General features: G+C 37.5%; 1 protein-coding gene across 1 annotated transcript in view; it reads right to left on the bottom strand.

Moving 5' to 3' along the window:
* Positions 1 to 10125: 10125 nt before the first annotated feature.
* The window catches only part of LOC107188896 (prolyl 4-hydroxylase subunit alpha-2), a 53578-nt gene continuing 49142 nt past the window's right edge, over positions 10126 to 14561 (bottom strand). Inside the window, exons 4-9 of the mRNA XM_015577284.1 lie at positions 13188 to 13360; positions 11958 to 12224; positions 11246 to 11470; positions 11101 to 11166; positions 10625 to 10790; positions 10126 to 10236 (exon numbers count right to left, since the gene is read on the bottom strand). Of these exons, the coding sequence (XP_015432770.1) occupies positions 10142 to 10236; positions 10625 to 10790; positions 11101 to 11166; positions 11246 to 11470; positions 11958 to 12224; positions 13188 to 13360 (992 nt within the window). The 3' untranslated portion in view covers positions 10126 to 10141. The remainder of the gene's footprint in view (positions 10237 to 10624; positions 10791 to 11100; positions 11167 to 11245; positions 11471 to 11957; positions 12225 to 13187; positions 13361 to 14561) is intronic.

Raw genomic sequence — 14561 nt, 5'->3', positions numbered from 1 at the left:
CATTACGTGAATCGTATAGTTGGAACATCTTTTCATATTCAATTTGCTTGCGATATTGTATTCTATTTCGAGTAAACAAATTTATTACCAATTGGTCGACCAACGGAACCTTCATTCAACGAAATACTAAAAACAACAAGGTTGCAATCGATCGAGGTGGCCAGCATAGAAGAGGACAGAAAAAAAAATGTTCCTGGCTAATTGTTATTTTATTCTTCGAACCGTGTCCCACGGGGATTCAACGGGTTCTACCCTCCCGCAGCTTGGCGACGGAGAATTTTGTTTCCCAATAGAGAATGTTGCCCGGCCGGTGGATGATTGGGAACTGGAGCGAGACATTCGTTTCGCGCTTCAAGGATTTCTCGACAATTTCGGTCGTTTATCTGACAAGAGCCTGCTGTTTGTGATCCTTTTGTTCGTGAAGACGGTTCACGGACGACGGAGCTCGGATCACGTGAATAAAAGACGAAGGCACGACTCATCTAACCCCTCCCTTGTCCTTGCTACTCGGCCTTTCGATTGTTAATTAGAAATAGAAAATTCGTTCATTCGATGCGTCGCAGGTTGTTTCCTCAATGGACATTCGGCAGTTCACATCTGTACATTCAAAGTAACTCTTCAAACTAACCTGTTTATAATACATTATTACAGAATTTCCAAATTATGTGAATATGTGTGTTGTGAAAATTTATTTTTATGCGTTTTGCTTTGAGTAATTAACATTTGGAACTTCAAGTGTCACCTGAATTCAGGTGATATGGTGGTCAACACTTTTGTTTTCGCATAAATAGAAAAGTTTTATTTTGTTATAAGTAGGAAAGAGATTCAGCTCAACACTGCGACGGAATTATTTACCCTTTTATTGTTAGTAAAATAAAACAATTATATAAAAATCACAACTTGCTTTCTTTTCTATACTTATCCTACTTTCGAATGCTTAAATAATGTTAATTGAGAAAATAATTCTAACTTTTATATTTTACCTTAAAATATCTTAAATACTACATAATTCCTCAGAACTTTATTAATGAAATACCAAACAACTGTTATAATTGAACTTTCAAGAACTAACTTAAGGGAGTGAACGTATTAAAGGACAAAGTTAACATAAATCGGAAAATAAATAATTGAAAAATTAAAAGTTCAGTAAGTACTTATTATTTGTAAAAGTTAACAGTCATTTGATCCCTGGTTGAAACACTGTTCAAAGGTCCCCTCGAACTATGTCAAATAAACCATGATCGACGTCAATATTCTGATACGAGCCGAGCCCCGAGACTAATGTCCGACACCATTGAAATTCATAAGCGTGTGGCGAACGCGATCCCGCCCCCGCCTCGACGGTAGGTCAAAGTTGAAATCACTGTTGTGGCTGGGATCTCTCGTTATCTGGACAACACAGCCAACCCCACTCGCTGTATTGGATCCCGTAAGGGATCGAACCGGTCGTGATAATGGCTCTTGAAGGGCCTCCGAGTGCATCGTCGTTGCCTGCATTGATCTATTCTATCCTGATGGTGTTCAAAGCCAGCATTTTGGTGTAAGTTAGGTATGTACAGTTCAGATTAAACGGAGAATTTCGGACTCTCCCGATATTTTACTAGTAAAAATGAAAACTTCAGATTTCAGTGTGGTATTACAGTGGAGTTTAACGTATCCGAACATCCATTGTTCCAATACCCTAATATTCGAACGTTCTGTTATCCAAACGGTCTATTATTCTAACGTTCTATTATTTAAAAATTTTATTATTCGATATTGTAATTCGTTTGATAAAACTAATCTGAAAGAACCTAGTATATAGGATCTATATATCAAATTTGACTGAAATAACGTTCAGATTCAGAACCGATATTATTCGCCTCTTTTCCTCGAATTTAGACTAATTGAGAAATTAGATTGTATTCACGCAGAACCTTCGTGTACTGATACTACAGTTGGCGAAATATAGACCAAGCTTACTGCATCTGGATATGAATACATTGTTTTGATTGCTCGATTGTTCACGACAACCGTGGTCTGATGGGATTTTTGGAAAAATTTCTCGTGATAGTCCAAATATTAAACAAATTTACGTTCCTATGAATAACTGTGCAGATTTTAGATTAACAAAAGTTCAGGGTTGAAATTATTGGTAGACCTGGTTCAAAGGATTTAATCGAAAACACATTTACACCACCTCCTGCGCGTGTACTCGTTACAAAATAACGATATTTGTAACTGTATCGATCGGTTCTATTCGCCCGCCGCTGTAATTTTACATCGCAGTGTGCAGGGTTTCGGTCAACGAGAAGGTGCTCCTCACCGGGGGTCGAATCAATATGCACCGATGGCAGCATGCACCGATGAAATTGAATAGATCGAGTGTCCAATTATCGTGCCGCTCGGATCCAGTGGTATTTATAAACATCGCCGTCTTGTTTCGTATTACGTCTAGAGCACTTTGATCAGACACTTGCTAGAGCGATCCTAGCGTTTGAAATGTTAAACGATTCCTATGCGATAGACCGTGGAAATGTTCATAGAAATTTCCAATTTCAGACGGTAATATATTAAATATTTTTTAGTAATTAATTTTTTTTTATTTCTATTTCGTTTTGCAAGCTAGAAAATATTATGAAAACGCGTGAATGTCTGCGACCTATCCATGATAGATCATTTCTTCCCGATTTTATTATTAAATCATTCATTAGAATTACTTTTTGGGTGCTCCTTTGAAGTCATTTCACAGCTTTCTTTATTGTATATACATGCTTGAGAGCACGGTTTACATATTCGATGAAAGCTTCAAGTACAAGTAGGAGTATAGTTTAGCATATTCGTGTACGTTCTTCAAGTACTTTGACGTATGCTCCCTTTGAAATCACAACAATGCCTGTGTATGCTTTAAGAAATTTTTAAAAATACCCATTGGCATGCGAGATCCTCTTCGAATCCTCGTGGATTCCAATGACCCTAGCTTCAGTATCCTTCAAGAGAATCTTTTATGCATCAAGCAATATTTATGGAATTTTACTGACTATCTATTCTTTAAAATATTTAAAAGGTTTAATAATACTTTAAATATTTATTAACCCTCGTTTGTCTACTATAGATGAACAAAATTTATTGGATAATTAGTGAAATCCAAAGGCAAACTGGTTTCACGAAAGTGGTTGGACATATGTGGTTCCATGTTAATTTGTTACCATGGTGACTTAGGTTTCGAATAACCACATAGGCATGGTTAGAGATAAATAAAAGCGATTTGTCGTGTCCATTATCGTAACGAACGTACAATGTAATTTGCAATGGGTAGTTAATTGAATATTGAAATCTGTTCCCATAAGCATATGTGTACAATGAGTTAATAATATTCGGTAATTGGTAATATTGTAACTGTTAATAATAAGTTTCCTGGATATATAAGATAAAATTTCCTGGAACATAGTCTATCTGACGATCAACTAGTACAGGAACGAATCTCTTAACAATAATTTTCCATGAATGTTTAATCTTCCAGAAGATCTGAGCATTAATTTTTACAGATCGATGCGCGTACGTATCGATTTCCTATCCGTTTTCCATAAAAACATACACCGTATGCAATTACTTCACGACCGAATGCGTACGTCCAACAATATTAAATAAATCATTTGTGAAATATTTCGAAAATGTTCCATAACGTTGATTACAGAACATATTACACAAACGTGTTGATAAAGAAATGGTTAATTTTTTCGAGGGTAAATAGAAACAGGCTTAAGGAACGATTTATTTCCAAGTATCGCGCGTGTCCCTCGGGAATGATTTTTCTCGCCACAAGGGAAAGTGAAACGCACGACAAATTTATGCATAAAGTTCATACACGAAACGATTTCCTGTCGTTCTTTGAGTATCGGAACTTTTATCCGTGGCTCGAAGAGAAATTGCAGCTCGAGGAGGAGCTCGAAGGGCGCGAAGGAGCTTCGATCCCCCCGAGCAAACAGACCGAAGCTCGGTCGGATAAGGTATAAGGAAAAAAGATTAAAGAAGACGAAGAGAAAGTTTGGGCGAAAGAAAGTTGCGAAGACGATAAAGATAAAACGACGAAACAGAAAGAAATTTAAGTTGTAAAGAAATGAAGCCAACAGATGGAATAAAAATTAAAAGGATCGACGGGATCCTGAGAATTGCTTGTTTATTTTTTCTATTTGCTAATTTGTAATCTAAATTATAGGTTATTGAAGACTTTCGAAGAGTACATCTTACGGCAGGAAGTTAAAAAAACATTTTTGGATTGAACGCTGAAGCTTTGGAAGTATAAATTTATGCAATCAAGATCGCAGAAGGTGGAAAAGAAAAAAAACGAAAAAGAAAGTTAATTCAAACTTGTAAAGGAACGGCGTAATGAATGTAAAGGTAACTAATTTTGTTAAATTTCGATTATTATGAATATCAACAAAAATATGACGGGTAGCTTTAAATACTTCCTTTATTTAAACTAGAAATAGCGGCGCTGATTTCGGAAATAAGAAACTGAGCTTCCGAGTCAGATGGTCGAATGATTGCAAGATTTTCTTATTAAGCTTTAGAAGAAAAGTTTTCCGTGATGAAAGTTGTCGGAGATAGAAAATAAATATTAAAGGAATGGGAACGAATTTAATCCTTAAAGGAGGCAAAGGAATGGAAAGCGAGAAAATCAACGAAACCTTAAAACGATTCAGGTCGGGGGTAGTTTTTTATTTCCGGTCGTCGTTAACATAAAAAGATTGGGTAACTCGAGAATTATGTAGCTGTAAAAGATTGGTTTGTGAGCTTTGAAGGATGAAATTAAGATTTTGCCTCAAAGGATCATAGGGTTGCAAAAAAAGGGTGTGAATTGAACTGAATTTTTAAATTGACCCAAATAATTTAAATATATAATAGTCTGTCAGTTTGTTTTTCTTATCTATCAACATTAATGGAATTCATTCGAATTACTGTCACGATATCTTCCTTGAGGGTATTTATGAGAATTAATGCAAGAATACATACATACGTGCTTCACCCGAAAGTGTTCGAAGTGAAACATTTAGGAAGATGGTATCGTATTTACAAGACTGCCAATTTCAATCGAGCTTATTTCGGTCAGCGAGGAGGCCACCAGATTCACCCTTTGACCTAACGCACGATACTAATAGGGGCGTCCAAAATTAAATGTTTATTGGACGTATTACATCTACGGAGCTGTTTCAGTGTTAATGTACAATATAGGCATTTTTATTACATATACAGACTCGATATATGTATAGGGTACAGCGAACCAGGTGGTGGAACAGTTTTCTAACTTATGTATTTAATGTTTATCCACCATAGATTACCAAATTACATTTTTCCATAAAACAAAATAGCAATCTGTCATTTGGATAATATTATGTATCTTCTAAATTTAAATTATATTTGTTGGTAATCCTCATAATTCTACCAAACATTTGTATAGTTCAAAACGTCCTTTCACTACACACAGATGTCGCCAGTAACCCGATTAAAATCAGAATGAATACCACAGGCGAATAAATAAACTGAATAAACCCTGGTATTATGTTTACACAGACGATAACTGTAGACATTTCAGAATCAGTGAAAAAGAGTATAATTTTCTACCTGCAACCTAACGCTCGCATCGTTAATCCTTACTTAGCGGGGAACTCTACTCCATTTCAATCTCGAACCTGTCGAACCTAACCTCTCTTCATCCCTTCGCCAATCTGCAAAAAAAGCAGCTGATTGAAATTGACGAATTCGCAGTTGTAGACCAGACCCTGACCTGGTGAGATGAAAACCTGAATGCAGAGTGACAGGAATGAAACTCGGAAGAAACGAGAGAAGGATCAGCAGGCTCGGTTAGGGTGGTTTGATCAAGCAAGAGGGCCGAGATAAAAGCGAGGAGGATCGCGTAGGAGGACAAGAAAATATAGATTGGTAGGGACAGAGCGAGTGGCGGACGTGGAAAAGACAGAGACGACCGGATACGGATCGATCCGGAGGTCTATTCCGTGGGTGTGCAGCTTCGTCTCTCTTGCTCTCTCCCTTACCCTGACTCTGCCCGATAGGGTTCAATCCGGGGATGAAAAAGGAGAATCGGGTCTACGTAACTCGGTTTCGTTGGGAAATTGCGATCTATGCATGCATTAGAATCCCTCTACTCCGTGTAACTGCCGAGCCACACTGGTTCTACCAATAGATGATGGGGAGTCAGGGATTAGGGACGCCATTTGTTTCGTCATTTCCCCTGGAAGTGCCGTCAATTTCACGGACAATCACGTGCGATCGTGCCGCGACGGGATTGTCCGGTAAATATCAGAGTTCGCGAGATAAATTCATGTTCGAGAGTCGACGATGAAATGAGACGAAGAGCTATCTCGTGTTCGTTGCGAGAACTAGGATCTTTCGAACCCTAGGGAATGCGGTGGATAAAACGAATAAGACTTTAAAATGGTTGGAAAATAGTAAAAACGAAGAAACAAATCGGATAGCTACGCTTATAATACTCGACGAATATGATACACTTTGATATTCATATCTCTAATGATCCTTATTGCTTTGAGTAGCCTCTAGGCTATCTGAGTAATTTCTAGATTGTATGTAGGTATACAGTTTCAACGGCAAGCATTGAGCACTGTGTATGTGTACCAAGGGTGGCCCTAAGGGTAGGTGTCGATTGATGAACATGTGTAACACGTTAATATAGTACACAGAAATTGGAAAAACATTTAACGAAATACAAAATGTTGTATAGGGAAGGATATAGCAATTCTCTATATGGGAGCTCCTCAAATATAAATCGGAATTGTAATTACAAAATAGGACTGTGTACCATTTTGAATAATTTAAATATGATCTGAAAGTCGTTTAATCGAATGGATGTTCCAAATAAATAATATTGCGTACTATTTTTGTTAGTCATCTTCAATGTAAAACTTTTTCCATCTCTAGTGTTACCTATGTAACCTATTAACGAAACTCCTATACAGGAATTCAAATGATTTTGCCTCTAACAGACTGAACAGTGGGACCAACAATTCAGGATTTGTAAACGTTTATTGTATGATAGGATCTTATAACTTATCAGTATGATAAAGTAACGATCGTTATAAACGAGCTTAAAAGCTACATGTTACGTAGGAAATACAGTGACTTCGTAACCACACGATCAGTCCATAGAGAATAATCGTCGTGAAGTTCGCTATTTCAGCCCGCTTGGTCTAACAATGCTGATTACATGCGATAACAATGAATCGTAACAACGCGCGATCAATATTTTTCATCTAAACTCAACTCAATAGTGTTCTCGATTACGAAATAAACATCGGGACGAACAATATGATTGTTCAGACTTCTGCAGTACTTACTTACATTATGATGTAAGTAATTTCGCGCCAATATTCATTCTCTATTTTACAATACGATACAAATAAAATGTGCTTACCAACGATGAACTCAGCGCAGTCGTAAGTATGTCGTACCATGATCAGTTCCAATCGGTTAATTATTTCGTTGGAAATCCATTTCTGAATTCAGCAACTCGAAAGGGAAATTTCTTTAAAATTGAATCACTCACCGTAACTTATATGCATTCGAACTACTATCACGACACGATCATTTGGTTTGTTCTATAATAATTACCCTCACAATTTCAACTATTTAAGAAAAACGTTCGACGAAGACGGAAACACTGATCAGTTTAAACTTTTCAAAACTATTGTGACGATTCTATCCGCTTGGTGGCGTTTAGGTGTCCAAGCATAAATTTGATTGGTTTGAAACTGCGGTTGGTAACTGCTGAGCCAATCAGAGTGCGCGGTACGTCAGCCATGTTTCCTATCGTTGAAAGAGCTTCAGATTCAAGTTACTTCTTGAGTGCGTAAGGTGTAAATGTCCGTGCGCGCAAATTTCAAAAAATTGTGTAAATATATCACGTTCACCAGTGTTTATTCATAAAAATTATTGAAGGATTAATATCCGCGATAAAGAATACATCATTTTTAGCGTTTAAATGTTCGTATTGTTTGCAAAAACTGCATTTTTTCCGACTTCGTCGAACCGCGCGTACTTCTTGCTCGACCTTCAAAGTGAAAACTTTCGACGTTCGGTGTCGTAAGCATTGCTCGGTCGTTTTGTCAGGATTCAGGTATCTAGAAAAAGGAATATAAGCAGCTTGTAAACATTCAAGTGTGTAATAGATTTAATTGTTGAGCTCGCGTTCGTACAAAATTTGTCGTTCGTACCATTTGAAGAAGGTAATTCATTGAAAAAATTTGAAATAACTTTTTACTTGTAGACATTATAGAAAAACATATACAGTAATAATTCTGTACTTGAAAGTCTTCCATTTATGTATAACATATATCTGCTAATACAGATATTTTTCAACTAGTACAAGCATAGAGCTTTTCTACCTGTAGAAACCCTACAATAAATGAGTAGATACAACTTTTTTCTTAATACTTTTTTATGATTAATGAATAAAAAGTTGTTTCAATGAATTGCCTCATAACTTTCGGCAACAAGTAGTGTTAAATTCTGTGTCCGCGAACAATATTATCAGTGAATATTTTGTGACAATTGTTACTCGATGAAGAACGGAGGAAGAAACGTTTGAATTTCGCGCGCATGGAGGACTATGATTCAAGGTGGTGGAGGGAAGATGTGGGTGTGAAGAACAAGTGGCGGTACCTAAGGTACGTATCATTCGATTATTTCAATACGTTTTCCTCTACTTGACAGTTTCGATAGATTTTTTTCATCCGAAACGACAACGGACATCGAAGCTCACGAATAACGGCTTACATGCTAAGATCAATATCACCGGTGTAAAGAGACGCGACCACAGACGAGACATAGGATAGAGTTGACATCCAGTATATGTTTATGTCAAATAAACAAAATTTGATACACCTTTTTTATCAACAACATTAAAACCATATCACTTTATGTTTATACTACATTCTATATTTAATGGTTTTGTAGTGCCTTTAGTGATCACGCTGAATTTTTGTGTATAACATATATTTTTTTATATAATTTCTCAGCTTTACCGCAATTAATCATAGATCGTGCAGTCAAACAACACTTATTTTATAAACATATTTCTGGTACTTACATGTGACATAAAATCTTATAAAATATTGAAACCTGCCAATTAGGGTCTATCCTATGCCTCGTGTGTGGACATGACAATTCTCGTCGATAAACTCTTTTCTCTGTCATTCTTCTTTTTATTTCCCTTTTTACAAGCGATTCGTATACAACACGCTGTGGATCGTCAAGGAATCGTCGATTCTCGATTACGTCACTACTATTTACAAAAAGACCCGATCAAATGGGAGGAGAAATGTGTAAAAGAAGGAACGATGCGGTGAATATGCGATTAGAATACTCTTTGATGAACACAGGTGAGAGCCCTGCTCTGAACGATAAACTAACTGGCCCAGATGTGCAATTCTTTATTGCTAGACTGCGGATTTTATGCATTCAAGGAATATGCAAGTGTGCATGACACAATGAAAGAAGACAATTTAACCAAGATTAATAACATTTCTATATCTTACATTTAACTTACCGAATCTTTTAGTGGATCAAATGAATTTCACTTTGACTCTGTGTTTTGCAAAGTAGTATCAGGAGATGGGAATTTGCATAAACACCCGCAGTATAGTTATTGCTTTAACTTCTAATTCACGCTACACCTAAATGCTGTGCTTTGATAAAAACACTAGAGCTAAGGATAAATTTATGGTGTGAGATGCGAGATTCATGCCAATATTCTGTTTAAAAACTGCCTCGTTACTCCATGAAATGATTAAGTAATTAAAAGTAAATGGTATAGAAATTTTATATTTCTAGAATGATTTAGAAAATAAAACGAGATTATTATAATTTCTGGCAGTTGTTCGTACAAATATTTCAGAATATTTGAAGATCACATAAAAAAGTTATCCTGCTATGGTGTAATTACATCGTTTAGTATTTCATTCAGATTCGTTCCAACGACAACGTCAAACACCGTCGAAATTTGTCGCTTTTTAGTACATTTTAGAACAACGTAGTGGACTATCTTCTCGAACAGAGATGTTTGGAGATGGATCCTCTTTCTCGTCCATTTCTACTAAGGTTGTCGTTCCGCGATTCAAGTGTTGATTCAGTGCCTGACGTCAGCCTCGTCCGCCGCTTGGTTCTCTAGGGTACAGGGCCTCAGGAACTCTTGACCTCTTTCGTGCAACCATTTGTTTGCCACTGAAACCAAATATATATTTATAACTCAGACATCTATAAACATATTTCTACCGCCACTAGGAAGGCTTGTGTTTCTTAGTAATTAGTAAAGTTATTATCACATCCCCTAGCAGTCCCAAAATTGGAAGTTATGGTTGCCCGCGACACGACCATAATATCAATACAAATTAACTTGTACTTTTATCTATTGTAATGACATTCTAAGCTAGGTTAGCACCAACTGTAATGATATATACAACTCCTAATGCCACAGATACATCTGTATTACGGTTAACAAGTTCTTCCTGCTGGTAGTAGACGTATATTAAACTGCGTGAACAAAACATTAGGTACCACATTTACTAGGCTTAATAATGATTAAGAATGCTATTACGAAATGGTTTCATACCCCATTTCGATCCAGTTAGCACTGGGCAAGCCGCGTGTCTGGTCTTGAAATCTCCTTCTCCGTTTGGCTTCAAGTTATACCAAAACGCGGCGCTGCCCTTCCTCGGCCACAAAGAGATGTTGATAGCCGTGAAAACGGTACCGCCACCTTGTTCCACATCGCTCATCTAAAACAAATCAACAATATGTATATCTTATTTGCTCCCTCAGTCTTACAGGAACCGCCTTATACATCGAGATTCCGATGAAATATATACTTTTAACTTTTGTTTCTCTTACTAAGGGATATTAATAGCAAGGGTTAAAACTACCCTTCAAAATTAGAGTACTCGTTAGAATAGTTTAAGTCGAGTAATTTCAAGGAATTACCAACATATTCAATAGAAACAGAGCAATCCTATACAAGCTACGTGGGGAACAGTAGATAGATATGGTCGACATAAAAATGTCTGCCATCAGAAAAGACGGTATACTCACGTAATATAGAACTGTAGCAATGCGGTTGCCGGTGCCGAGACTCTTGAACGCGTTCGTTTCCTCTTTCTGCAGATAAAACAGAAATACCATTAGTCGTTTTCGATTGCCCTTGAGATTTATCACTGCTAAGAGATATCAAGCTTACCCTGGCAAAATCGAAGTGCGGCTCGTAGTGACCACCGATACCGTAATTGACAACTTGCAGTTCCTCCGCGGTGTCCACAGTCAAGCTCGTCATGTGCTCCACGCGTCTGCTAACCGCCTCCACGTGTTTGTGCTCGTGCTCCTGCAGCCACGCGCTCTTACTAATCCTATAATTGGCTATCTCTAAGGCACCAGTTTTGTAGTTCTGAACCGTGGCACGCTTAAACTGAAACGTATAAACGAAGAAACATATTACAAGACCAGTTTAGAACGAAAATTTCGATTGTTTAACCCTGGAACGCCACTCTGGGGTTACCGGCCGATCCCGCAAAATTTGAATCTTTTTTACTGACGTGAAAATAAACATTAAAACATTAAACTTTTTTTTTTCTTTCAACAGAAATCACACTGTGCAGTTATTCTTTTCCTAAGGTGTTTTGAGAAGAATTAAAGAAGAATAGTTCGAAAATATTAAATAGTGTTTTAAATATTAAGATTTTATTTCGGGTCGCTCGCAGTGACGGTAACTTCTGGTGACATCGGGATTTAACACAGTTCTCGAAGAAATACCCTGAACTGTTTGAATTTAGAAGGTTTTTAGGAATTTTAAGAGGAACAGTTATGAGCAACATTTCAGGTCTTTCTAAGGTCGTATTCGTAGTTTCTTCTTCTTTTCTGGAAATCATTTGGAAGTTAAGGAGCACGTTTGTTACCCTGGGTTGCGCCAGTCGTTTGATCGTCTCGATCTCCTCGTCGTATATCACGTTATGGTAAACGACGATTCTCGGGTCCAAGTACGCTTCCTCCTCCTTGAACGGCGCGATCTTCAGAAACGGAATTCCACGGTCCACGTAGCGGCACTTCAGATTCCTTTGAATTTTCGGCGGAATCGAGACTTCGCCGCGGCATAGCATCTCGTAACGTTCACGTTCTGTCATCTCGTCCCAGGTTTTCACCTTTTCCTCGGTGACGGTGAAGTGCTGGAAAATTCGCCGAAAGAGAGACTAAATTAATTGTGTTTCCCCTTCTTTCATTCTATTTTTGACACTTCTCAAATCTAATATTACGATGCCTTCGAAGAAGTCTATTCACTGATGCATTATTTGTGCTTCACACTTTTTTTGAAACAGAATCTTTCTTTGGATCGTGTGAGATTTAATCTAGAGAAGTTAGAAATTTTATTAGGTTCTAGAACCATAATTATAACCAATTTAAGTATTTCTAGTAACAAACGGGTTTTACGTTGAAATCAAGCAGAACTGAATAAAGAAAAGCGCGAAAGAAACGAAATGTTGGATCATAAATCTCACGAAATAAGAGAAAAGTGTTCAAAATTATTCGATCTAACCCCTATGCAGTAATTCTGATAAGAGAGCTTTGGTAACCCGAAAATTCCAATTTTCCTTGAAGTTTACAGATTTGTAGATCTCGATAGAAGTATCGGACCATTTTTCTCCCTACGTTTTGGCTCTTCGGGGTGAAAACAGCCCCTAAACGTTAAATTGTAGTTTCCTATTTTCCTGTGTATTTCGACAACCACAGTATGTACACAAAAAATTGTTAAAATGAAAATTCAATCGCTTTTTATGCTTTACAAAATTGTACAATGAAATTCATAAAAATCTGTTATTTAAATAACTAAATAAACAAATTTTTAAGCATGTCTATACACAGTTGTACAGAGCTTAAATGGCCGTTAAATTTCCAATCTAACAATTTCTTGTATATATACTGTAATTTTCAAAATATACAGAAAAATATGTAAACATACATTAACTTTAAGCGGTGTTTTCACTCTCAAGAACAAAGTAGCAAAAGAAAATAGTTCGATGCTTGTATTGTGGTCCTCTACAAACCTGTAAATTTTCAATAAAGAAATAATCGAAATTTTCAGGTTTACCCAAGTGTCTCCCTCGTTAGTCATTCAACCGTCACTATCTCACTTGTTCGGGGATCGCAGTGTCGTCTTGTCCGTCCTCGCCCCGTTTCTTCTTCGACTGGCTCGCCTTGCTCTGGATCTCCTTCTGGTAATAAGCACGGTTGCCCAAAGCCCGCTCGTGGGTCGGCACCAGCTCCAAAAGCTCGTTCGTCATGCTTAAAGCCCGGGCTACGTTTCCTGTAACAATAGAATAAATTACATTAGCAAATCGCGTTACACCCCCGGGATTCAAAGCGCCTCGGAAAACGTCGTCTATTTACAGAACTCGATATTAAATTTGCTCCAGCTGCCTGGCTTTGGTCTTACAAACGAACGACTACACTTTCAGGTGACAACGATGATTTAACCGTCCCGAGAGATTTGACCGTCATCGGTTTAAATTTTCGAAGAATTTCAGGGCCAATTGAACAGGCGGGATGCACATTCGTCGTGGAAAAGTTTTAATGGAGGTTTAAACAAACCGAACCACGGCCACGCAAACTTCACCTTCCACTGACGGAAATTTTCATGGCAATTAAATCTCTCGAAGAGAAATGTTTCCAACCACACGCGCACACTAATTATTTCGTATGGTTTCGTCGAAGTTTCGCGGTGTCGTTGAATGTCTCGTTGTTTAACAGAGATTACAGGGAGATTCTTGTGCCTTTCCGAGGATTCTGGCGCAGTGCGGTCTTCAAAGGCGTGGGCAACAAGAATAATGAAACGCCCGGGCACCCGCCAGCCGCCGAAACTTTCCAGCCGCAAAGTAACACCGCGGCGAGCAATTTAGTTTCTAATTTATAATGCGCGGACTTTTACGAGGTAGCGCGCGGAATTTTTTTCCCCCGACCGTATCCGGCTGGCAAATCCTCCGGCGGCCGTGACGAGCCGCGAAAGCCGCAAACAATTGTTATTTTAATTCACCGAATGAAATTCCCCGGAATTCGCTAACTTAAAATCAGCTGTGCGTGATTCGTTGGATACATTTACGCGTTTAGTTTGAAAATAAAAAAAAAAATTAAGGAAATCTTCTGTTACGTTTATAACGTGATTGATCGAGTTCGATTATAATGGTTACTTTGTAACCCTTTAACTTGAGTGTTGCACCGGTGCAATATTTATTTTAACAGTGCGTCAAACTCTGTCAATCGTTAATATTTAACTAGGTTGAGCAATGGAAGTATGTCTTACAGAAATTAATTAAAGAAATTTGAAAAAAGGGGTTGGTTTAATATCGATATTTTCAACTTTAAAATTACAAGATACAACATATATATCAGTGCCACAATTTTGAAGTAAGGATTTAAAGGTCTGGGCGTTAAAGGGTTAAATTTGAATTCAAGACTTGAAACTTATATAATTGGTCTTAAGACTGGATCGTAATATCATACAGTACCAA

This window comes from Dufourea novaeangliae, unplaced genomic scaffold (genome assembly GCF_001272555.1).
Source record: "Dufourea novaeangliae isolate 0120121106 unplaced genomic scaffold, ASM127255v1 scaffold141, whole genome shotgun sequence".
Classification (NCBI taxonomy): Eukaryota; Metazoa; Arthropoda; class Insecta; order Hymenoptera; family Halictidae; genus Dufourea; species Dufourea novaeangliae.
Note: the sequence above shows the minus strand (reverse complement) of the source record. Positions and strands in the feature narration are given on the sequence as shown.